General features: G+C 48.4%; 1 protein-coding gene across 11 annotated transcripts in view; it reads left to right on the forward strand.

Annotated features, from left to right (window-relative positions):
• The first annotated feature begins 1,070 nt into the window (after positions 1-1,070).
• GRAMD2A (GRAM domain containing 2A) overlaps positions 1,071-25,881 on the forward strand; it is a 33,707-nt gene continuing 8,896 nt past the window's right edge. For 5 of the 11 annotated variants that reach the window (XM_060621002.3, XM_060621004.3, XM_060621003.2 and 2 more), the window contains exons 1-2: positions 1,071-1,219; positions 25,787-25,879. In XM_060621002.3, coding sequence (XP_060476985.1) covers positions 1,086-1,219; positions 25,787-25,879 — 227 coding nt within the window. In that variant the 5' untranslated portion in view covers positions 1,071-1,085. Of the gene's footprint in view, positions 1,220-18,984; positions 19,310-21,003; positions 21,107-25,548; positions 25,691-25,764; positions 25,880-25,881 lie in introns of those variants that run through there. The other 6 variants (XM_060621013.3, XM_060621017.3, XM_060621020.3 and 3 more) reach the window with 4 other exon arrangements.

Here is a 25,881-nt window from a genome sequence, read left to right on the forward strand (position 1 = left end):
ATGGGGGTGGGGTGGGGTGGGTGGGGTATGTGTGTGAGGGTGAAAATGGTAAGGGCCTTGCGCCCTGATGGTTGCTCCTGTGTGATGACCCAGGTCACCTGCCATCTTCTCTGCGGGATGCAGAGGTGCTGGGAAGGCAGTAGCTGTCGAGGATACAGGTTACCCCTTATCCTCAGGCACCTTAAGGAAGTGGTGGTAGCTGGGTTTCTAAAAACTGCAGCTGGGGACATTTTACTGGCTTATTTGGACCAAAGAGTAGACCAAAGGCAGCAACAAGGGCCCCTCCCTCCTGCTCTGGTGGGTAAACTGAGTGATGTGGCCATTGCCCTGCACCTCCCCTTATGTCTTGTGCAGCAGAGGCCTCTAATGTAAGGGTACTGTAGGGAGACACCAGCTACGGCTCCCAGTTTCCAGAATATTTACCTCTGGGTTCCCTTTGTCCCCTTCTGTTTGCCAGTGTCTTACCCCCTTGACAAAGCACTGAGGGGTGGAGACGGGTTTGGAAATGGGACTGAATCTTATCTCTCCAGACCACTTCTAAGAACCAAGCCCTACCTAGTGGGAGGAGGGTAGGGTGCTGCAGGCCAGGTAAGATGGGATAGGGCTTTGGCCCCATTCCCAAGGCCCAGGTAACTGTCACATCGCCCCACTCTGTCTTGCTTCCCCACTTGATTTCTGGCCATCTTCAGTCCCTCCGTAGGACCCAACTCTACGAAAAGCATGAAAGCTCCCTGACTGCCCAACTATGCGGTTCAAACAGTTCAAAATACCTCGTTCCCTACTCCTGTCCCTTAGCTGCTGTGGGGAGACGCTGAAACCTGCCCTGGAGCTCAGAGTCGGGAGGATTTGGAGGAGGTCGGGAGGAGGTTGCTGCAGAGGGCACCGAGCTCCGAGACGGGTAGGGCCGAAGAGGAAGAGCCTGGAGGGGACCCAAGGCCTGTGCTCTGAGGAGCAGAAGGTGCAAACCCAGGCCTGGCCCCCGAGACTTGCAGGTCGGGAAGTGGGAGCCTTAGAATCTGCGCAAAGCTCGCGGCGTTCAGGAGGGAGTAACGGCCAATGGGCGGGGCGGTCCCGCCCAACAGCCAATGGGCGGGCGGAGGCGGGCCCTCGGGGCGGAGGCGGGCAGGCAGGCGCCGGATCTGGCCGCGCGGTCCCCGGCTCGCGCTGGAGGCGCCGCGATGACCGCTCTGAGCCGGGGTGAGGCCGCCGAGGCGGGCAGGTAAGGGGCTGGGGCCAGCGGGCTGGGCTCGGGGCTCCGGAGACCGCCGCGAGGGAACGCTTCCCCGCGGGGCGAAGCGGCCGTGGGGAGCCCCTGCTCCTGGGTGCCTTCTTCCCGCGGGGCAGGCACTTCCCGGCCACCGGAATTTGGGCTCCGCTCCCGAGCTGCGCTGCGCGGGCCCGGGCGCCTCCGGGGGGCTGCGAGGTGTTGGCTAGGGGACAGATGCCCCTGCTGTCTGCGCTCCGTACCTGGGGGATGAGCGAAGTCCCGGCGGCATCAGGATGGTGGAAGGCACCCTCCTTGGGACGCCTCTTACCGCGTCTCCGACACCATAGCTATTCATTCATTCGTGTGTTCGTTCATTCATTTACTCATTCATTCATTCCCCAGCCAGATCGATTCCCTAGTCCTGACTGCCCCTCACCCAAAGTCTGGTGCTTCCCTGCTGGCCCTCGGAGGCGTCAGCCTCTCTCCTTTCCCAGCCTGGTCTGCAATTGTAATGGCCCGAGGCGGCCCAGGCGGCAGCGTGGAGCTGTCCCAGCACGACTCGGCCGCACCCGTGCGCCAGGCGCGCTGGGGCCGGTCTCTTAGCCTGGAGATCTGATCCAAAGTCGCTTTGGGAGGAAGGAAAGTTCTTGGAGCTGGGGAAGGAGCAAGGAGGCTGGGCAGGCTGGGGATGGCGTTTCAGGTGACAGCAAGAATTGTGGCCTCTGCCCCTGGAGGTCTTGGGGTGCTGCGGGCTGAGATTATTTAGGGAAGACAGAGGCAGTGAATGAAGCTGTAAGTTCCTGCCCTTGCCCAGGTCCCAAGCCCCACAATCTGAGCTCTGGAGGACAGTCTGCTAGCTGGCCAGCTAGCAATGGGGAAGGTAGGGTGAATGTGTGAATCCTGTGCCCACCCCACACAGATTTTTGGAACTGGCTGAATACTTTGGGGCTCCCTCCGTCCTGTTTTCAACCTCTGTTTTCAGAGGTTGATGCATCTCTACCCAGCTGTAATTTGCCCTTATTTGCTTTGCTGTCTCCCCTGTCCTCGTGATTGTTTAAGGGTGCCCCATCCCTGCAGGGATCAGGTTCCTAGAGAATAAGAGAGCGCCCTGACAATCTGTGATGTCTTTGTCCCATGTACACCTCTAGCTGGCTCTGAAGTCCAGCTTCTTTCAAAGATTTGTGGGGTTGCAGGGAGAGGTGGAGTAGAGGGTGTCCCTCCCACCCTGCAGTGAGGGGCCAATATACCTCCCTCCACAGTCCTCTGATTATGGTGGCTAGAATCCAGTCCATGCTGACAGACACTCTTAGGTTTGAGGTTACAGTTCAACAAGGCCACATAAGCAGTGAGCATCTCTGGAGCAAATGGGCAGGTCTGGGAGCAAAGCTGACAGACGCTGCCACTGAGCTTCAGGAGAGTTTCTGTTGGGACCAAATCCAAGCTCTTCCTGACTTGCCTTAGGGAGAAATTTCTGAATACCCTAGAGGCAACAGCCTGGGCCCGATCCACGCCTTGATGTTGCAGGTTACTTTCAAGTTTCTGAACTTGGGCAAGTCCTCAAAAGGCTTAATGCAGACCAGAAAGACCTGTGTGCCAATTCATCCACCTAAGACAACCAACCTGAGGTTGAAAGTCAGCAGTACCTGAGACGGGTTTATGCCAGCCATCCTCCCTGAAGCTCTTCCCAGTGCCTACTTGGGTGGCTCCACCCCATCCTTAACCTGGTTAAGCTGTAGCTTTGGCCCCTGAATGCCATATTTATCAGACCAGCATGAAGACTCTTGCTCTGGGAATCAGAAGTGAGTTCTAAGCCTCACGCTGTTCCTATTTTGCTAATACTTGGGGAAAAGTCAGACCCCTTCTCTGGGTCTGCTTTGCTATCATCATAAGGTCAGGAGATTGGACTGTAGGCTCCCTGAGGGCCTTCTCTATGCTGTCATTCAGTGGTTCTGCTAATTAACCTCAATTTCCCCTCAATTTCCGGAGGTATTTTATGTCTTCACATAATTTCTTCTTTGCTATGACTACCTATGGAGCATGTGACTCTTGATCTCAGTCATGAGTTTAAGCCCCATGTTGGGCTTAGAACTTACTTAATAAACACACACACACACACACACATACACACACACACACACACACACACACACACGCAAGAGCCCATGAAATAAAAAATGGTACAGCATTCCACTTTGTTGTCCTGTGTCTGAGTTTGGACACCAGAAAATAACTTGCTTTTCTCTTTTCTTAAAAAGTGAAAATAAGCCCTACAATTCTGCAGCCATCTCTGGTGCCAAGTGTAAGTTTGGCATGAAGTCAGGCTTGGCCACTGTGCTGCTATTCACCTGGGTTGCAGGGCATCAAGCTGTCACCACCTGTTATCACCAACCTTTGAAGCTTTGATTAATCCCCCAAGTATTTACTAATATGGGAAAGGAAGGAGGAGGGGAGGGCAGAAGCCCCTGGGAATGGAGCTTCCTATTTGATAAGAAGTAACTACGCCCCCTTCCCTGCATACCCCCCCCCCCACACACACCCCAAGGAGTACCTGCCTGCTACAGCACAGATTCCAGAAGGAAGGCTTTTTTCCCTAAGAATATAAGCCTCTACAGGGTACACTGGTTCCTCCCTTCTCCCTACCACAGCTAAACATTTTTATTGGTTTAGAAATGCTTGGTCATAAATTAGGACTGGAATTTTAATAACCCATGGAGGTTAGGGCACCTGGGTGGTTCAGTCGGTTAAGCAGCCAACTCTTGATTTGGGCTCAGGTCATGATCTCACAGTTGGTAGGATTGAAACCCTGCATTGGGCTCTGTGCTGACAGCAAGGATCCTGCTTGGGATTCTCTCTTTCCTTCTCTCTCCACCTCTCCCATGCTCGCTCTTTCTCAAAATAAATAAATAAATAAACCCTAAAAAAATCCTATTAATAACCCACGGAGGTTATTAATATACTCTTCAAGTCCTAGTCCTAAAAGAGTGTTTCCTTGTGGGCTACCTGGGTGGCTCAGTCAGTTGAGCGTTCAACTCTTGATTTCTGCTCAGATCATGGCTCAGGTCATGATCCCAGGGTTGTGGGATCCAGCCCCACATCGAGCTCCTGGCTGAGCATGGACCCTGCTTGGGATTCTCTCTTTCTGCTCCTCCTCCCCACTCACACACTCACTCTCTCTCTCCATCTCTCTCTCTCTCTCTCTCTCTCTCAAAGAAATAAAATGAAAACAAAACAAAACAAACAGTGTTCCCTAATATCCACTGGAAAATCACATAGTGAATTTTTAATTTAATTTTATATTTTGTATTTTGTGGGGTTTTTTGATATAATTTATTGTCAAATCGGCTTATATATAATACCCAGTGCTCATCCCAACAAGTGCCCTCCTCAATGCCCAACACCCATTTTCCCCTCTCCTCCACCCTCCATCAACCCTCAGTTTGTTCTCTGTATTTAAGAGTCTCTTATGATTTGCCACATAGTGAATTGTTTTTAACAGATGTCAATTTCTGGTTGGCACTATTTCTTTTTTAATCTGAACTAAGAAGCACATAAAGAATTAGTTTAAATCAAACATGAATTTCTTTGCCTCCTAACGGGTTGACATGGCACATCAATGGTATATTAAATAATTGTCAAAATCATACTGTATGTCATTTCATTGGCATCCCTTTTGTCTCTGACTTAGGGTCGGAGCAGCAGTGTGGGTAGTATGCCTGAGCAAATAACTGTAACCAATTATACAGATTTTTTTTCTCTCTTTTGTAGAAAAAAGTTTAAATATTTCTACTATGTGTTAACATTAATTGGATTACTCAAAACTTGCCCATACCAACCCAGGCCACACAAAATGCTATTTAAAAATAGTTATATATATATTATATATATATATATAAAATATATATAATATATATTTTATATATATAAAATATATATATAATATATATTTTATATATATATTATATATAATATATATAATATATATATATTTTATATATAATATATATAAAAAATATATATTATATATATATACTTTATATATATAAAATATATTTTATATATATAATATATATTTTTTATATATACATTATATATATAAAATATATACTTTATATATATAATATATATAATATATATATTATATATATATTATATATATATAATATATATATATTATATATATATATATAATATATATAAGGGACACGCCCATCACCCAGCTTCAACAATTAACCAGGTTATGGGGCAACCTTATTTCATATATACCTTTCCCCTCTCTCACTCCTAGATTATTTTGAAGCAAATCTAAGATATTATTTCATCTACAACTGTTTCAGTGTGTATCTATAAAAGATAAACCCTTTAAAAAATATAACTATAGGGGCGCACCTGGGTGGCTCAGTGAACTGAGTGACTGACTCTTCATTTTGGCTCAGGTCGTGATCTCACAATTTGTGAGATTGAGCTCCGTGTCTGGTTTTGTGCTGATAGTGTGAGGCCTGCTTGGGATTTTCTCTCTCTCTCTCTCTCTCTCTCTGTCTCAAAATAAATAGATAAACTTAATATATATGAGATATATATATATATATATATATATATATATATATATTTTTTTTTTTTTTTTTTTTTTAATTTGAGAGAGAGAGAGAGAGGCAGAGGGAGAGAGAGAGAATCCCAAGCACACTTCATGCTCAGTGAGGAGCCCGATGTGGGGCTCAATCCCATGACCCTGGGATCATGACCTGAGCCAAAATCAAGAGTTGGTCGCTCAACCAACTGAGCCACCCAGATGCCCCAGAGTCTATATTTTCAACACATTTTGGTGCTGATCAAACTAAAGTTACGTTGCCTATCATTTTGAAAATCATAGGCTACATTAAAAATGTAATAAAAGTGAAATGCTGTCTTTCCAGAAACATGTCCCTTTGTTCAGACACAACAATTTTGCCCCAAACCCCAGGAATTCACAGACCCTCCCTGCAAGCCTTGCCTGGAATCCAGGATCCATTAGACTGTCACTGGGGCCCATAATGATGGAAGAAGACTTGGGAGGACTAGAAATAACCATTTTGCCCCATATGAATGTAGCAAGTAGGGACAGCTAATGGGTCTTGTAATATGAGACCCAGGAGAAGAGAGGTCAGGAGTGGTCATGGCATAGTCTCTGCCCTGGTCACACCTACAGTGGAGATCTAGTTTTACCAAACTAAGATGACAAAGGTCTGTTCCTTGGTGAAGGATCACTTGTTAGAATGAGGACCATTTGGGTGTTGAAAAGAACTTTCCAGCAGAACTTTCTGCATGACACGCCTGATGGATGATATTCACATGTAGGTACACATTTTTAAATTCCTTGTGCCTGATTGCAACTTTACCTTTTTTTTTTTTTTTTAATTTTTTTTTAACATTTATTTATTTTTGAGACAGAGAGAGACAGAGCATGAACGGGGGAGGGGCAGAGAGAGAGGGAGACACAGAATCCGAAGCAGGCTCCAGGCTGTGAGCCATCAGCCCAGAGCCTGACGCGGGGCTCGAACCCACGGACTGCGAGATCGCGACCTGAGCTGAAGTCGGATGCTCAACCGACTGAGCCACCCAGGCGCCCCACCTTTTTTTTTTTACTCACTGGACTATTTATTTCCTTATACCCAGTTTCTTGATATGGGTAACACTGAATAGTTTTCTTTTTTCTTTTAAGTCATTCCCAGATATGTAGTCACTGTGATAGAATGATAGGAAGGGGCTGAGCCAAAGACCTGGATTCAAATCCTTTCTCCACTGCTGAATTACTACTGGTTCTGAGCCTCCCTGTCTTCATCCATAAAACAGAGTCATATCTGGCCCACTTCAAATGTTCTCAGGCTGTGTAATGGCCTGAGACACAGTAGGTTCTCACCAAAAATTAGTTTCTCTGCAATGCTTCCAGCTTTGAGAATCTGAGACCACACCTCTGATGATCCAGTCCCAGCTTTGAGAAATCTTGGTCTGTTTTCCTTTTAAAAAAATTTTTTTAAACATTTATTTATTTTTGAGACAGAGAGAGAGAGAGAGCATGAACAGAGAAAGAGGGAGACACAGAATCCGAAACAGGCTCCAGGCTCCGAGCTGTTAGCACAGAGCCCGACACGGGGCTCGAACCCACAGATCGCGAGATCATGACCTGAGCCGAAATCGGACGCTTAACCGACTGAGCCACCCAGGCGCCCCTCTGTTTTCCTTTTAAAGGTGCAAACTTTATTTTTCTGAAATGAACTTTATACTTGGTGATAATTGTAGATTCACATGGTCTCATGTACCTTTCACCAATTTCTTCCAGTGGTAACTTCCTGCATAACAAGAGCACCATAACACAACCAGAAAATTGACATTGACAGAACCCATTGGCCTTATTCAGATTTCACCAGTTTTACATGCACTCGTGCGTGTGTGTGCGTTTAGTTTTGTGCAGTTTTATCACATGTGGGGATTTGGCAAAGTTCATTTTTAACATTTATTTATTTTTGAGAGAGACCGAGATAGTGTGAGCGGGGGAGGGGCAGAGAGAGAGGAAGACACAGAATCTGAAGCAGGCTTCAGGATTGAGCTGTCAGCACAGGGCCTGACGTGGAACTTGAACCCATGAGCTGTGAGATCGTGACCTGAGCTGAAGTTGGACACTCAACCAACTGAGCCACCCAGGTGATCCTAATAAGTAAGTTTTTAAAAGTATATTTATTTTGAGAGAGAGGGGGAGGGGGGAGGGGCAGAGAGAGAGGGAAAGAGAGAATCCCAAGCAGGTTCCATGCTGTCAGCGCAGAGCCCAACAGGGGGCTCAGTCTCACAAACTGAGATCATGACCTGAGTCAAAATTAAGAGACAGACATTTAACTGACTGAGCCTCCCAGGCACCCCAATAAATAAGTTTTAATAAATAACTGGATAAATATCATTTTTAAGGGGTGCCTGGGTAGCTCAGTCAGTTAAGTGTCTGACTCTTGGTTTTGGCTCAGGCCATGCCCTCGTGGTTGGTGGGTTCAAGCAACAAGTCAGGCTCCAAGGTGACGGCACCGAGCCTGCCTGGGACTCTCTCTCTCTCTCTCTCTCTCCCTCTCTCTCTCTGCTCCTCCTTCCACTGGTGCGCTTGCACTTTCCCTCTTAAAATAAATAAATAAACTTAAAAAAAAAAAAACATTTTAATTGTCACATAGCCTTCCATTCCATGAATAAACCACAATTTCTTCATGCCCTATTGTTTTTTTCCTCTAACTACACTTCATTGAACATTCTTATACATTTAAATTTGTGTCCAGTTATTTCCTAAGAGTAAATTGTTAGAGGTGGAGTTTATGGGTCTGACGGGTATCTACTTATAAATGTATGTACCTTTTCTTTTATTGGTGTAGAAAATATTTGGATGTTTAATCTTGGAATTTATTTTTGTGAATTGTGTAAGATAGCCAATTGCCCCAATACCATTTATTGGACAATCCATTCTTACTTACTTGAAATACCTTCTTTATCATGTAATCCTTAGATACCCATAGATCATGTTCTGGACTCCCTGGTAGGACTCTCTGTTGGGATCTGTTAATCTTTCCTAAGCCAGTAAAAGCATGGTATTTTGATTGCTCTAGCTTTGTAGTTTCTTCTGACATCTGGTAAGGCAAGCCCTTGCATTAAATTTGAGATAAATTAGCTTCTTTAAAACTTTGAATCTTCCCACTCAAGAACATTTATTCGAGTCTTCTTTTTTTTTTTTTCTTCGTGCAAGTCTTCTTTTACGTCATTCAAAAAAGTGTTTGTTGTTTTCTTCTGGACTTTCTACATTTTAAAAGTTATTTTGGGGGCACCTGAGTGGCTCAGTCAGTTAAGCATCAGACTTCAGCTCAGGTCATGATCTTGTGGTCAGTGGGTTCGAGCCCCACTTCGGGCTCTGTGCTGACAGCTCAGAGCCTGGAGCTTTGGATTCTGTGTCCCCCTCTTTCCTCTCTGCCATTCCCCTGTTCATGCTCTGTCTCTGTCTCAAAAATAAATAAAGATTAAAAAATAAATAAAAGTTTATTCTTGGGTTTGTTTTTTTTTTTAATGTTTATTTTTGAGAGACAGAGAGAGACAGCAAGAGCAGGAGAGGGCAGAGAGAGAGAGTGGGAGACCCAGAATCGGAAGCAGGCTCCAGGCTCAGAGCTGTCAGCACAGAGCCCAATGAGGGGCTTGAACTCACGAACCATAAGATCATAACCTGAGCCGAAGTCGGACGCTCAACCGACTGAGCCACCCAGGCACCCCTTGGGTTTTTTTGTTGTTGTTGTTACATTTATTTATTTTTGAGAAACAGTGAGACAAAGCATGAGCGGGGGAGGGGCAGAGAGAGAAGGAGACACAGGATCTGAAGCAGGCTCCAGGCTCTGAGCAAGCGGTCAGCACAGAGCCTGATGCAGGGCTCGAACCCACGAACTGGGAGATCATGACCTGAGCCAAAGTTGGACACTCAACCGACTGAGCCACCCAGGTGCCCCTATTCTTGGGTATTTTATTATATATATATATATATATATATATATATATATATATATATATAGTAGGTCTACAGAGAAATGATTGACTTTTATGTTCATCCTGTAATAATGGATAGAATAATAAACTCCATAAGAGTTCAGTATGTGTCTATTCCCACCACAGCTCTGCCTGGTCCAGCCCCCAAGTATAAGAATATCTGGGCCACTTTCTTATGTTTTTTTTTGTTTTTTGTTTTTTTTTTTCAGTTGATTACATGTCCTCAAGACAGTTTATCTTACCATCTTTCAAATAAAAATTCTCTCTTTTTGAGGGGGGGCGACTGGCTGGCCAAGTGGGTGGAGCATGAAAGTCTTGATTTCCAGATGGTGAGTTCAACCCCACGTTGGGTGGAGAGTTTATTTAAAAAATAAAAAAAATTAAATAAAAATTAAATTCTTTTTAGTGTCCAAACCTTTTCTTATGTTTTCTTGCCTTTGTGCAATGGCTAGGACCTCCAGAACACTGTTGAATAATAGGGGCGAGAGCAGGCATTCCTAGGGGGTTTCCACCAGTTAGACAATCTGAAGTTCTCCCTAGAGGAAGAGGTCCCAGGACCCAGCAAGCTCCTTAAGACTAGGTCATCGCTCAGGAATCCCACTTAGCGGCAGCACAGCCGAGTTGTTCAGAGCCCGCAGCGGGGCACCAGCCAGACCCCGCTTCGGAGCGTCCCAAATCCAGGCCAGCGGCCGAGTTTCGTCGCGGTCACCGACCCAAGAGGGGGATCTCGGGTGGGCCGCTGGATCCTTTGACAGGGAGGCCAGCAGGTGCCGGCGCAGCGGCTGCACTCCCGGCAGCGCCCCCCGGTCGGTGTAAGCGTTTGCTCTTACGCCCAAGGGCCCATCAGCTCCCTCAAAAGTTGGGTCTGGCCGGCAGGCGGGGTCTCTGGCGCCAGGCCGCCGCCGTGGGGAGCTGGCGCGAAGTGCGGGGCTGGAATTCTGGGTGTGGCTGCCCTCCCGCGGCGCCGGGTGACCCTGGGCCTCTCAGCTCTTGCTGAGGCAGGCGCCGTAATGGACCAGTGGTTCTCGCCTGGGGTGGAGGAGCAGCAGGTGAGGGTGCTGGGGAGGGGTGGACCCGGGAGGAAGGTTGCGGGCCACGGCAGCTCCCCTCCCCCCAGGGCACCAGGATGGGGGATGTGCAATCCCTTCTCCTCCCCTCCTCCAGCGTCTCTGCCGTCTTTCACTGGTGGGAAGGCGGGATCTGACCTGTGCGGAACAACATCCTCACTTGTAGTCACAGGCCTGTCCTCACGCTACATCCCTAGGATGCAGTCACCACCCTGGGAGGGAGGGAGGAAGGAGGAGCAGGCCTTTAGCACCCGAGTCTGGATTCATACCCCCCTACCCCGCCAAGATTGTCCCTGGCTGGAGTTACCTATCTTGTCCTCGGCTGCTGAAGTGACTGCCTTCACTCTTCCTCCTCCTTGCCTCTCAGCAAACTTCACAGATTCCCATTCCTCCTTTTGAAACAACACTCCTGCGGCCTCCACTGACAGCCTCCATCCCTGGCTTTCTTTCTACCTCTTGGCTCACTCTCTCCTAGTCTCCTCCTCCCGGGGACACTCTCTTCCACACAGTGGAAGTGTTGTGCTTCTTCAGATCCCAGATTTATCTCCTCCCTCTCCCCCTCCTTGAGATGCAATTCCCATGCCATAAAATTCATGCTTTTAAAGTGTACAATTCAGTGGCTTTTAATGTGTTCACCAAGTTGTGCAGCCATCACCACTGTCTAATTCCAGAACAGTCTCATCACCCCAAAAAGAAACCCTGTGCACATTAGTCACTTCCCATTTCCCCTTCCCCCGGCACCTTGGCAACCACTAATCTACTTTCTGTTTCTATGGATTTGTCAGTTCTCGACATTTCCCGTACATGGACTCATAACAGTACGTGGACTTTTGTAACCGGCTTCTTTCACTTAGCAGAATGTTTTCAAGGTTCATTCAGATTGCAGCTTGTATCGATACTTCACTCCTTTTTATGGCTCCATAATATTCCATTGTGTGGCTCTGCCACAGTTTATCTGTTCATCAGTTGATGGGTATTTGGGTTGTTTCTATCTTTTGGCTAATTATCATAATGCTGTGAGCATTCTTGTATGAGATTTTGTGTGGACATGTTTTCAGTTCTCTCAGGGTGTATACCCGGGAGTGCTATAGTAACTCTGTGGTTAACCATTTGAGGAACCACCAAACTGTTTTCCAAAGCCGCTGTTCCATTTCACATTCCCACCAGCAACATATGAGGGTTCCGATTTCTCCACATCCTCACCAGCATCTAATATCGACTATGATCTCCTAGTGTGTGTGAGGTGGTATCTAATTGTGGTCTTGATTTTGCATTTCCCTGATGGCTAAGGATGTTGAGCATCTTTTCATGTACTTTTTCGTCATTTGACATCACCTTTGGAAAAATGTTTATTCAAATATTTGCCCATTTTTAGTTGGGTTATTTGTCTTTATTGTTCAGTTTTAAGAGTTCTTTTTTAAAAAATTTATTTTAATTGTGGTCAAGAAAAGCACATAACATAAGATTTACCATCTTAACCGTTTGTAAATGCATTTGTGCAGTTCAGTAGGTGTTAAGCATATTCATATTGTTGTGCAACCAGTCTCCAGAACTTTTTCATCTTGCAAAACTGAGATACCCATTAAATACCTCTCCATCTTCCCCTCTCTCCAGCCCCTGGCAACCACCATTCCGCTTCCTGTTTCTTTGATTTCGATACTCTAGATACTTCATATAAGTGGAATCATATAGTTTTGTCTTTGGTAACTGGCTTATGTCACTTAGTATAATATTTTCAAGATTGTAGGAGTTATTCAATTTTCTGGATATTAGTCACTTATCAGATACATGACCTGCAAATGTTTTCTCCTATTCTGTGGGTTGTCTTCACTTTCTTGGTATCATTAGCTGCACAAAATTTTGCAGTTTTGGTGAGGCTCAATTTATCTTTTCTTCTGTCTTCTGCTTTCTGTGTTATATCTTAGGAAAAGGTTGCCTAATCAAAGAACACAAAGATTTACACTTGTTTTCTTTTTTTTTTTTAAATGTTTTAATTTATTTTTGAGAGAGAAACACAGAGTGCAAGTGGGGGAGGGGCAGAGAGAGAGGGAGACATTAAAAGTCTGTGTTAGCTCTAACATTTTTGAGCTTATTTTTATATATGCTGTGCAATAGGGGTCCATGTTAATTCTTTTGCATGTGAATATCCAGTTGTCCCAGCACCGTTTGTTGAAGAGACTAATTTTTCTCCTATTGACTTGGTTTTGGCACCCTTGTTGATTCTCTTCTTTGTGTATCCACTTTCCCTGGGGGATCTTGTATTCATTCATGGGCCGATAACTCAGGAATTTATCCCTTTAGTCTTGACCTTTCTCCTGAGCTCCTTACTCACGTATAGCTTGACATCTTCACTTAAATGTTTCTCACACATCTTCAAGACTGAACTCATGATTGTTTCCTTCAAATATGCTCTTTTTACAATATGTCTTTCCCTGTTTCATCTTAGCAAGGCAGAGTAGTATTCTACTTGCTTAAGCCAGAAATCTACAGTAATATTTGGCACTTTTTCCCTTATACCCCATATCCAATGGATCACCAAGTCAGGTTGATTTTTATTCAGAAATGTATATCCTGAATCCATCCCTGGCCCTCCATCACCACTGCCACCAAGTCTGAGACATCATCTCTCTGCTGGAATACAGTCTGCTAGCTGATTTGTCTCCACGGAAAATTTTCAACATATACAAAGGAGGAGAGATTGCAGGGTGGGTACCCATGTATCCATCACCTAGCTACAATACCCATCAACAGAAGATTGCCCCTCTTTCATCAATATTCACCTCTACTCCCCCTTTCCCACCTCCTTTGGGTTACTTTGAAGCAAATCTGTGTGTCAGAGTGACTTTTTTTTTTTTAATTTAAGTAATCTCTGCACCCTACGTGGGGCTCAGACTCACCACCCTGAGATCAACAGTCACGTGTTCTTCTTTTTTTTTTTTTTTTTTTTTTTTTTTTTTTTTTTTTTCAACGTTTATTTTATTTTTGGGACAGAGAGAGACAGAGCATGAACGGGGGAGGGACAGAGAGAGAGGGAGACACAGAATCGGAAACAGGCTCCAGGCTCCGAGCCATCAGCCCAGAGTCCGACGCGGGGCTCGAACTCACGGACCGTGAGATCGTGACCTGGCTGAAGTCGGACGCTTAACCGACTGCGCCACCCAGGCGCCCCAGTCACGTGTTCTTCTGACTTATCCAGCCAGGTGCCCCTCAGAGTGATTGTTTAAGACACAAAGTTGATTGTGTATTTCCCCATTTAAATCCCTTTATTGATTCCCTGTTGCTTTTAAGAAAATAATAGAAACGCTTACTGGGGTCCACAGGACCCTGCATGATCTAGCCCTGCCACCCTCTCCAGCTTCATTGCTCATCACTTCAGTACTTCCACCCTCCAGACACAAAGGCTCGGTTTATGTTCCTCATACGTGTTACACACCTCTGGCCTCAGGGCCTTTGCACATCCATCATAAACCCTCTACAATGACCCCTCTGTCACTCTCTCATTTTGGCTATCAGCTCAAAATGCTACTGCTTCTTAGGGAAATCTTCCCTGTTTTCCACAATTGAGTCTGGACTCCCTGATAGAGGTCCTCTTAGGACGCTGTGCCCTCCTTTTATAGCATATATTACACAGTTATAATTATGTATTGATTTATGTAAATATTTGCTTCATGTCTGCCTCTCCCACCAGGCATTTTGGGGATAGTAGCTTGCCTTATCCCTCTTAGTATACACAGCACTTACACAGAACTGAGCGAATAGCAGACATTTAATTGATGTTTGTAGGAGTGAGGCAGAGAGGCTGGTGGCCTTTGAGGACTGTTATCCTGCCAGCCTCTCCTAGGATAGGGGTTCTTCTGATCACAGAAGGGTCAGTGGCCATTTGCAGTTCACCCAGTTCCTGGCTCTGCTTTGTTTTTCCCTCAGACAACATTTGCTTGCCTTCCTGGGGTGAGGCTTTATCGCCCTTTTGTAGAGAGTAACTAGGTCCAGAGATAGAGTGTGTCTTCTCCAAGGCCCCTCAACAGTGAGAGGTACTTCTAGGCCTGCCTCTCTGTCTTCCTGCCCCCAAACCCAGGCTCTTTCAGGACCCTAAGTCTCCTTCAAACCTGCCTGTGTCCTGAGAAGAGCCTGGAGGATGCACAAAGCCAGAGGGATTCTGAGGTGGCTGTGAGGATGGTTGGAATGGGGTGCGTTGGATGGCATCCATGGATGGACAGAGCAGACTTGTCCCAAGGATAGCCACGCCCCCTGGCAGCCTTGAGTGGGGGCGTCTGAGCAGCTGAGGCTGCCTGTGGGCCCTCCCACAGCAAGCCCGGCGGAGGGTGGCCACCAGGAGCACAGGGGTGCTCTGTTTCTTAATGAATGCAAGTCTGTTTTTAGACCTGAATGACCAGCTTCTTGTCTGGAAATGGCCAGGCCCTAACTGGCTGGCCCAGAAAAAGTGGTCTGTGACCAGGTCCAGGGATGCCAGCTCAAACAGATGCTGCTGTAGCAGTGGGCACTATGGGATGAGGCCAGCTACAGGCAGATTACTCTCTGCAGAACCAGCTGCTTGCTCCATGGTGGCCTGGGTTTCATGAGAAATCCTGGACATCCCCAGGAGCAAAGCTTCCGTGTTTTAGCTGTTTGTCCCGTATGTCTCCCTGGTGACTGTTCTTACTCTGTAGGCCTTTGAGCTCTGGCCAGGAAGGGGGCAGCAACTCCTGGCCTCAAAGCCTTGGTGGAAGGAGGGTGGGGGAGGGATGCTGAACAGGGTTGGGCCTGAGTTGTGAGAGAGCCTCCAGCACTGCCCCCCAACCCCCTCTCCCCAGCCCCCCCCCCCCCCCCCCCCGGGTGGGAGCAGTTATTGGGTGTGGCACAGGTGCAAAGAGGGCCCTGCCCATGGAGGCTCTCTGGCTGAAGTCCCAAGGAAAAGATTCAGTCATGCAGAACATGTGTGGAGCTTCAGGGTGCAGTTTGGGGCCTGGCAGTGCACCGTCTCTGCAGCTACACCTCTCGACATCCTTCAAGGGACATGACGGGATGCAGAGCTCTTAGTGGGGCTGGCAGGGGGTTGGAGGCTCAGTGGACAAGGCTGTGAGGACCGGTCCCCTCCTTGGGGCTAGGCCATGACCTCTCAGATCCCCACAGCAGCCCTGAAGATTTTCAGGTCAACAAGGGGATTTTCCCCATTTTATAAGGGAGCAGACCCAGAGGAAGGGGACTGGAGGCCACCTAGGAGGTCAAGGGCAGCCAGAAGCAAACTCAAGTGACTTGCTCTCACTCCAGCTCTTGTGTTTATGTTCCAAGGTCCCAGTGTGGCTGAACAAACTACACAAAGGAGCTTTTCAGCAGGGAGTGTTTGTTTATTCAGTACACAGATATTGAGCACTTACTGTATGCCTGAAGCTGTGTGTGGCCCCAGGGTGAGAGATGAATAAGAAAGATAGTCTAGTGGGGAGACAACCACATAAACAGGTGATACAACAGTGAAGATATCTGAGCAGACGGTGAGTAGAGACAAGGTGGGAGGGGTCTGCTCTCCCAGCCTACCAGCTGGCTAGGCTTCAGGGAAGTGTTGGGGGATGAGAGAGAGAGGGTCTCCATCTTGGGCAGGAGCAGGTTAGCTAAGCAGGACCCAGGCAGAGCTGGGAGGGCAGCTCATTAGCACTCCTCCTGAATGCCCAAGAGGAGTCAGCCTGAGCACTTTGATCCCGAATTCCATCCCTGTAAGGACCTGGGCCTTTCTAGTGTGCTGGGAGAGCCCACACCATGGGGGAGAGTTCTAGGAGCAGGGGAGAGTGGGATTGGAGCCCTTTAACAATTTAACCTCTAATTAGGGCTTGGCTAACTAGCTCTGGGCTCCACAGAGAGACCTGGGCAGTGGGCAGCATCTTGGCTGCCAAGAGTGGGAGATAGAGCCAGCCTTGCTCTCGGCCCTCCCAGCTCCCACTGGGTGGAGGGCCCAGAGGGTTCTGAGATCCCTGTAGGTAGGAGTTCTTGTAGGCACCAGAGCTCAAAGGGGTCCTTGTTCAGGCTGGATGCAGCCACCCCCAGAGGGCTATGCTAGCTCATATCTCCTCCTGAACAACTAGCTCTCCCAGTTTGTTTGGTTCTTTGAGCAGAGAAGATAAAGGCTTGGAGAGGGGTGGGAGGGTGGGAAGGGTTCTGGTCTAGGGAATCCTACTTCTCAGAGGGGCCCCTGCATGGCCATCTCAGCCCAAGAGACCCCCTTCAGTCTCCCCTTTTCCCTGTCTACTGGAGAAGCTTCAGGAGAGGCAGTGCTGGGGCACTGGCTGCAGAAGTGAAAATTAATGGGCTGAAAGGGGGGCAGACCTTCTTTGCTCTCTCCCAGCCCATGCACCCCTGCTGGTCTCTGCTCTCTGCTCCCTTTTCCCTTGTTCTAGACCCAGCTCCAGGGGCACCCGGAGGTTCTGCTCCAGGGTCCCTGCAGTATACCTCCCTCCTGCCTGTTTACTGCCTCTGGCTGCACACCTCCCATCTCTTATGTCCCCATTGGGATCCATTAGAAATGGAATCGTATGGGCCAAAGTTCATCTTTTCCTCCAAAGAGGCTGCTGGTCAGCTTACAGATGGCTTTGTGTGGGTCTAGAGCACACCATGGTTCTGCTGGTGGCAGCCAGGGTCATTTGGTACAGACTGTGGCATCTTGGGAAGCAGGATGCCTGGCCCTCCACATCCCCTTTCATTTCAAAGCTGCCACAGTGAGTAAAAGGGAACTAAGCACATTGCTGACCCAGGTGTTCTCAGACCTGCCCGTGGGAGGCAGGGTTTGTGCCTGCGCTGGGTGCCCGTCCCTCCTGAGTCCTTGGCCAGGGCTGCTGAGTGGGACAGCTGGATTGGGACCCAGTGTGTGGCCCCCAATTCACTGAACGCCACCCCCTTACACAGGATTCTTTCCCCATTTCTTGTCAGCAGAGACAGCAAAGCAGTGGTCCTACATAAGGAATATTTGCTTAGAAAATAAAGTGAGAGGCAGCTTCTGCGTAAAAATAACAGAATTATTTTTTGCAAAAGATTACCTTTTATCTTCATTTTATTTATTTTTAAAATTTATTTATTTGTTTTGAGTGAGAGAGAGAGAGAGGGCATGAACTCGGGAGCAACAGAGAGAGAGGGAGAGACAGAATCCCAAGCAGGCTCCTCACCATCAGCGTAGAGTCTGATGCAGGGCTCAAACTCACGAACCACAAGATCGTGACCTGAGCCGAAATCAAGAGTTGGATGCTCGACCAACTGAGCCACCTATGTGCCCCAAGTTTTATTTATTTTTTAAAAATAATTTTTTCAACATTTATTTATTTTTGAGAGAGAGAAAGAATGTGAGTGGGGGAGGGGCAGAGAGAGGGAGACAGAGGATATGAAGCAGGCTCCACACTGTGAGAGCAGAGCCTGACTCCGGGCTCAAACTCACAAACCCACCGTGAGATCATGACCTGAACTGAAATCAAGAGTCGTCGGCTGCTTAACCGACTGAGCCATCCAGACGCCCTATCTTCAAGTTTTGGAGTACTGATGATAAGCCTGACTCTATTGACATTATTCCAGTTTCCTTTCGGCAGAGCTCTTTTCAACTGGTTTCTGGGCTGTGTGTCAGGACTGTGGCCCTGGGAGGACGTAGGGAGGCTTTCGGGAAGGACACAGAGCCAGCCTCTGCCGCACGGAAAGCTGCTCTTACTTCCTTGGCACGAGCTAGTAAATGTGCTCTGTGACCTTAACAGATGAAGGAAATCTCTATTAACAATGTGATTCCTGTCTTGCCAAGGGTGTTCCTGGAACTTTAGAGGGGCAGGGTGAAGGCATAGGAGGGTCAGGGCCCTAGATCCAGAGCCCAGGCAAGAGGATTGGCCCTGAATTCCAGGAGCCATGCTTCTCCCTCTGAGCCACAAAAAAAGGAGAGAAGTGGGGGCAGGATTCATGCACAGCAGTTTCTTAACACTGGCTGCATGTTTAAAATCACCTGAGGGGCGCCTGAGTGGCTCATACAGTTAAGTGTCCAACTTCAGCTTAGCTCATGATCTCACAGTTTGTGGGTTCAAGCCCCACATCAGGCTCTGTGCTGAGCCTGGAGCCTACTTCAGATTCTGTGTCTCCCTCTCTCTCTGCCCCTCCCCCACTCATGCTGTCTCCTCTCTCTCTCTCTCTCTCAAAAATAAACAAACATTAAAAAATTTTTTTTTTAATAAAATCACCTGAGATCCTTTAAAAGCCTGAAACTGAACATATGCCTAACTTATGACCCAGCAATTGAAATCCTAAGTGTTTGCCCATAGAAATGAATACTTGTGTCCACACTACAGGTGCTGGAATGTTCCTGGCCACACTTTCATAACAGGCAAAAACTGGAAATTTCCCAGAGGCCCATCTATAGTAAAATTAACAAATAAGTTGTAGTATGTCCGTGTAATGGAATTCTAAACATTGGTGAAAATGCACAATAGCTACACACAACACTGTGGACGAATCCCACAGATGCATTGCTGGGTAAAAGGAGCCACATAAAAGGGTATGTATGGTATGATTCCGTTCATAGAAAGTCCACAAAGAAGAGGCAGAGGCAACCTGTGCTGTGGAAACCAGGGTGATGGTTATTCTTGTGGATTGTGGGTTGTGGGTGGCAGGTTGGGGGTGGTGGTGAGACTGAAAGAGGCAGGAGGGGCTTCTGGGGGCTGGTTTCCAAGTGTGTTCTATTTGTGAAATGCATTGAATTGTACATTTATTTTATGTACTCTTTTTTTTTTTTTAAGTTTATTTAGTGTGTGTGTGTGTGTGTGTGTGTGTGAGAGAGAGAGAGAGAGAGAGTGTGCAAGCAGGGGAGGGACAGAGAGAGAATCCCAAGCAGGCTCTGAGCTGTCAGCCCAGAGCCTGACATCGGGCTCAATCTCACAAACTGTGAGATCATGACCTGAGCCGAAATCAAGAGTCAGACATTTAGCTACCCAGGCATCTCTCCTACATATACTTCTCTATGTGTAAACTATACTTCAATAAGAAGTTGAAAATATATAGCTACCTACATGCTACTCCCAGAGACTCTGATTTAATTGGTCTGAGACAGGGCTCAGGCATCATTTTTTTGTTTGTTTTCTTAAAAAGCTCTACATGTTGGGGCGCCTGGGTGGCTCAGTTGGTTAAACGTCCGACTTCAGCTCAGGTCATGATCTCGCGGTCTGTGAGTTCGAGCCCCGCGTCGGGCTCTGTGCTGACAGCTCAGAGCCTGGAGCCTGTTTCAGATTCTGTGTCTCCCTCTCTCTCTGACCCTCCCCCATTCATGCTCTGTCTCTCTCTGTCTCAAAAATAAATAAACATTTAAAAAAAAAAAAAAAAGCTCTACATGTGATGCTAATGTGTACTCAACAGGCTGCACATTAGACTTGACCGGATGGTCTCTCTTCTCCATGACGAAGGCGGTGAGCTGTGTGCTAAGCAAGAGGTCAAGGTAGAGATGGGCCATCTTTGTGGTCTGTGGGTTTGTGTTTTCAGGAACGTGTTGCTAAGGTGTGTTTTTTGTTTGGAGGAGCTCTCTTCTTGGAGGTTACAGGGCCCGGCGTCCTGGCCAGCTGCTGAAGGGGTGGAGCTGTTGCTGGGCCCAGCCTTGAGAAGGGCTGGCAGGTCCCACGTGATGCTCTAGTATCTCAAATGTCCATGAGAAGTCAACGTGGTAGACTCCCCCAAGTTGTCCCGGGGGACCCGCCTGTGACCTTGCAGACCCAGCCTGGCTTTCTGCTTCAGCATGGCCTGGGTGCTGCTCCTGCCAGGCTTGGAGGAGCCTGAAAGGAGGTTTCCCCTGGGGCTAGGGAGGCTTGAGTGTGGGCACAGGACAGTCCAGGAGCATGCCAGTCCAGTGAACACAGCAGTGGAGGCCTGAAGGGTCCGGCTTGTGCTTTCCCCAAATACCACAATGCATCCCTTCTGAGCCACTTTATCCTTTTTCTTTTGTCTCTCCCTCCCACCCGAGCTCCCCCTTTGAAGTGTCAGCCAGCATGGACTGAGTGCCTGGTAGTGCTGGGTCAGTGCTGACTGCCTGCTTCACGGGCAAGGCTCCTGGAAGGGACCGGTCTGCAGGTGACCCCCATTGCTCCATTCTATGTGCCTTTCCCTTCTACTGCCTTGATTTATCCCTCCCCTCTTCCCTCTTGGAGTGTCACCATCTCTCTTTCTCTGTCTGCTTCCCTCACAGTAGCAAACACTGGGTGCCTGCTGTGTGCTGGGGATACAGAGATGTATAAGACACACCCCTGGTGGAGCTCAGAGGCCACTGGGGGCAGCTGGATGTGTAAACAGACAAGGACAGTCTGGTGTGGTAAGTGCTGGGACAGCACAGCAGGACAGAGGGGACAGGGGACCACAGAGGAGGACTGACCAGCTCTGCAGGGGGGAGACCAGGGAGGGCTTCACAGAGGAGGTGACATTTGAACTGGGACTTGAAAGATAAGTGGAATTCTCCAGGTAGACAAGCATGGGAAGGAATTGCAGGTAGGGAAGATGTGCAGGTGCGGAGGGCTGCGGCAACAAGGAAGCTGGGCTCAGGTGAGCCTCAGGAGTGAGGCTGGGAAGGGAAGCAGGAAGCTCAGGAAGGCCAGCTGAGGAGGCATGAGGGAGGTAAGGTCAGCAGCAGAGTGGCAGGATCAGTTCTGGGCCCCAGGTGGCTCTGCTGGTGGTGCAGATGTGGGGGAGGGCCAGGCATGGTGAGGAGGCTGCTGCCAACATCAGGGAAAGGATGATGGTGATCAGGGCTGGCAGGTGCAGCAGGAATGGAGTAGGTGGTGTCCTGGTGTCATAGGTTCAGCTGGGGGAAGGCTCTTGGGCCTTTGGGGATTGAGTGCTGTGGGGGGTGGGGAGGAGAAGGAGGTGAGGCTTCTGCCTTGGGTAACCATGGAGGAAGGAGCCTTTCAGGGATATTGGGTGCTCAGAAGGAAGCAGATTTGGGGGGATGACACTGAGCTCACCTTGATGGATACATCCAGATGGCTGAAGCTCAGGAGGAGAGGAGGTGTCAAGGTTAGAGATTTAGAGATTTCGATTTGGGAGTATCTGCCTGGTGGGTGTATTCTGAGCCTGGAGGAAGCTTCCAGAGCAGAGTGTACACATGTCAGGTGTCCCGTGAGGCCTGGTCCATGGGTTCTGCAGGAGGCAGCTCGACTCTTGGACCTCTGGGTTCCCTCCTTATTGTCTCTCTCTCCCTCTCCTACCCTCTCTGTGTTCCCCCCCACACCTTTCTTGACTGGCCTGGCTCCTCTGCTGACACCCCCAGTGCTAGCTCCCCCCCGCCCCCCCACTGCTCTTTCAGCAGCCCCGAGTGGCAGGCTGCACCCTGGGCTCCTGGTGTGATAAGCTCAGTGAGTATTTGGAGAGGGAATGAAGGAAGGCTTGCAGGTAGGGCAAGCAGCTGTTGTGTCCACTGGAGAGGCATCCTGCCCCGGGATCGGGCTCAGCAGGGCGAAAGGGACTCATCTGAGGAGTTCCCCAACCTTTTCTACCTCCTCTAATGTCCAAAATATTGGGCCTCCCCTGCTGCATCCCCTTGATAACAAGAATATTTTTTTGTGGCTCTGATGGAAAAAACAGACATGGCTTTGAGGACCCCTGATACTACCCCACAGTCTGCAGGTGGAGGTAGGAGTGGGACTTGATGGGCAAGGGGGTTAGTTCACAACCCACAGAGTAGGGGCAACTGGCTTGAGGAGGTCTGTGTGGGAATGCACAGAGGCTGCCAGGAGAGTGGGGGCACCCAGGCTGGTCCCCATTCTCCAGCTTCCTGCTCTTGAAGCCTCCTTCCTGACCTTGTGCAGCAGGGCCCAGTTGGTCCTTGGGTGCTCCCCACTTTTTGGTTCTGTGGTGACCACTCTGCCCCAGACCTACCCTTGTATCTGATTTTGCTCCCATTTCTTTATTTTTACTCACTTAAATACTGTAGACTAATTAGTAGAAAATCTGACTTGATGGTTTTGCAAACCATGCATTTCGGCCACAGGCAGAGTCTCTGTATCAAGAGCATTATGAGGACAGCCAGGAGGGACTGGCCTTAACAGATGGACAGGTGGGAATGGCTTGTAACCATCTTGTTCATCATGCATAAAGGAGTTGCTTTTAAGTTTAAAGATACTTGAAAGTCATTTCCCCCACCCCCAGTGACTGTGTTTTACCACTGTTCTTTTCTTCCTGGAGATGCTGTGGGGAGAGCGAGTGCACCGCCTTCTTTTGTTTTTCTCATGGTCCGTCGCTCCTCCAGCCTTGCTTACTGACCCCACACTGTCATTCCTCAAACATATCGCGTGTGCCTGCTGCATGCTGGCCTTTCACCCAGCTTGTGACCTTCAGGGAAGGAGGAGGCAGAGTCCCTGCCATCTTGGAGCCCCCGGAGATGAGCAGTTCCAGCACTGACCCAGTGTGAAAAGTGCTAAGAGGGAGGCCAGGATTGGGGTGTTGTGAGTGTCTGCAGGGGGGGCTCCTCACTAGGTTGGGGGAGGGCTGAGGGCGGGCTCCTGTCCCTGAGCAAGACACACTGGACCTAAGGATGACTTCAGTTTAGAAGCCATGCAGAGGAATGATCATGAACGCAAAGTTAGATTATGGAACTTTTGCAGGATGACAGTCTTACCCAGGTGGTAGGGTTGGGATTCCTTTTCTCTAGGAGCCTTTCTGTGACTCTCACTCTGTCTGCCTTCTGGGCTCCTGCAGCCCTGATAGCTCGAATCACCCTTCCCAATGCCCGAATGACAGGCTCCCTGCCTCTGTGACCATGGCCAAAGTCCTTCCTGGGGTTTCACTCTATCCCTGGGCCTCCAGGTTAGAGTGTGCTCCTTAGAGCGGGCCCCATTTCCTTCTCTTTCCTTGTGGCCCAGTATGCTCACAAGCTGCAGGGTCTAAGCTCCCCAAGGACTCAGTGGCTTGACTTGTACGGTCTCTACCTCAGGGGCCTCTCCAACCAAAGCACTCAAACCAAGTGAGGAATCAAGAGATAGAAGACCTAGATGGAATTTGCCACACAAAAACTGAATAGTACCACAGCAAAACTAAAAGGCAAATGACAAACTGGGGGAGATGTTTGCAAAAATGAGAAATTAAGGATTAATATTCTCAAAAAAATTTAATACAAATCAATAAGAAAAACGTAAAGACCCTCACAGACAATTCACAGATGAAATTCTGGTGGTTAATGTGTATATATGGGAAATATTGTTGAACCTATCAGGAAGCAGAAATAGAAAATAGCATACTTCCATGTATCAAACTTGCAAAAGTGAGAAAAAGATAATAGGCAGTGGATGTAGCCCAGATGTAGGTAAGCCGGTACCCTCATGTAGTGCTGATGGCTGTGGTCACCAGTAGAACATATGGAAGCACTTTGGGAGTGAGTCTAAAGAGCCCAGGAAATGAGCATTCTCCACCCACTAATCACACTTCTGAGACTCTGTCTCAGCCATGGACAGTGACATGGGGAATTTCTCATGAAATCATGTTAAGCAACAAAAGTAGAACATACATATTATAATGTATACTTCTACTTACATGAATTCTATATTTATGCATAAATCTTTTCTTTGGGTGATGTTTTAAGGGCATTTGCTTCTTGGTGATTTTGATCATCATATTTTGTTTTTCTCACATTTTCTGTAATGAGAGGAACAAAAGTCAAAAGGGGGGGAACCCTCTTGAAATATGAAATGAGGGGACCAAATAAATATAGAAATTAACTTTGGGAGTCAACAGGGTCAAATCACTAGCAAAACTTGTCACTTTGCAAGATTCAGGAAACATATGTTGATGTGTATTTACCAAAATTCTCCAGAAGACTAAGGGCAGAGGCAGAAATCACCAGGCCACATGGCTGTGGATGGGCTGATTTTGTGGGTGAGGTTACCCGGCTCTTCACTGTGTGATACTAGGTACAGCCTGTCCCTTGGCAGGGGTCAGTTTCCTACTCTTTACACAGTATATTAGGGGGTCATACTAAATGACTCTGAGGGTCTTTGGCAGATCTCGGCCAACTCTGTTCTTGAAGAAGAGAACTTTGACTTGCACCCACAACAAAACTGAGAAGGACCAAGGGTTGGTATTTGCAGGCCTCGGGTTCCAGCTCCTTATCTGCCCAGAACCTTGTTTCCTGTTTGTGACCACCATGATGCCCTGCCTTGGCCCCGCTTCTTGGCCACCTTCTCTTCCTGTCAGCTTCTGGGCCCATTGAGTTGGGGGCTAGTTTGAATGCTCAGGCTTTATTGATTCCTAGCCTGTGTGTTGGAGGGGCAGGAAGGGGGAAACCCTATACTTTGGAGCTGTTTAGTAGAGGCATGAATTCAAAAGCCACTGGAGAGCCCCACTTGCCCAGGGAGATGGTGTCTCCTCCCTCCAGGGCCCTCTCTCTGGCACATTTTTGAGACAGTATGGCTCTCAGGGCCAAGGTGCCCTGATTGTCTGAAGGCCACCAAAGCCACTTCATGGTGTGGGGCTGCTCCTCCCCTCCCAGCCCACGGTCACCTGTGGGTTGACTAGAGCCCCTCCCACACCATTAGTGGCCCCAGATCCTCAGCTCTGCTAAGGCCTCCTGTGCTCAGCATCCTTTCCTTAGCATCCTAGGATTGCGCTGAGAGCTTATGGTAATGCTGCCCGGGCACCTCAGGCACTATGGCTCAGCCATGAGCAAGTCTTAGAGTCCTTCATCCGGATGTGCTTTCTCAGGGGTGGGGCCTAGGGCTTAACCTCCTGGTGCTCCACTAAGGCAGGCTGATTTTCCTTCCCGCCCAGGAATAAACAGATCTGCAGGCTTCCAGGAAGGATGGCGTGTGAGATTGTCCCTTCTGTCAGGGAGCACAGGACTCCTGCCTGAGCTGCTGCCTCTGGACTCTGACAGCTTCAGCCTCACCCTGAACAGCAGGGCTGGTCTTGGGTGGGGGTGGAGGAGCTGCCCTGGGGATGGTGATGCTGGTCGGGAAAGGTGTCCCCATAGAGCCACCCTTCCTGATGCAGGCCTGTTTCTGCTTAGCAACCAGCAGATGCATGGAAAGACAGCTTCTCTGAAGAGCCCTGTGTCCTGCACAGAGAAACTAGCCAGGGTTCAGGCACCCCTGAACTCCAGGT

The sequence above is a fragment of the Panthera onca genome, chromosome B3 (assembly GCF_046562875.1).
Source record: "Panthera onca isolate mPanOnc1 chromosome B3, mPanOnc1 haplotype 2, whole genome shotgun sequence".
In the NCBI taxonomy this organism is placed as follows: Eukaryota; Metazoa; Chordata; class Mammalia; order Carnivora; family Felidae; genus Panthera; species Panthera onca.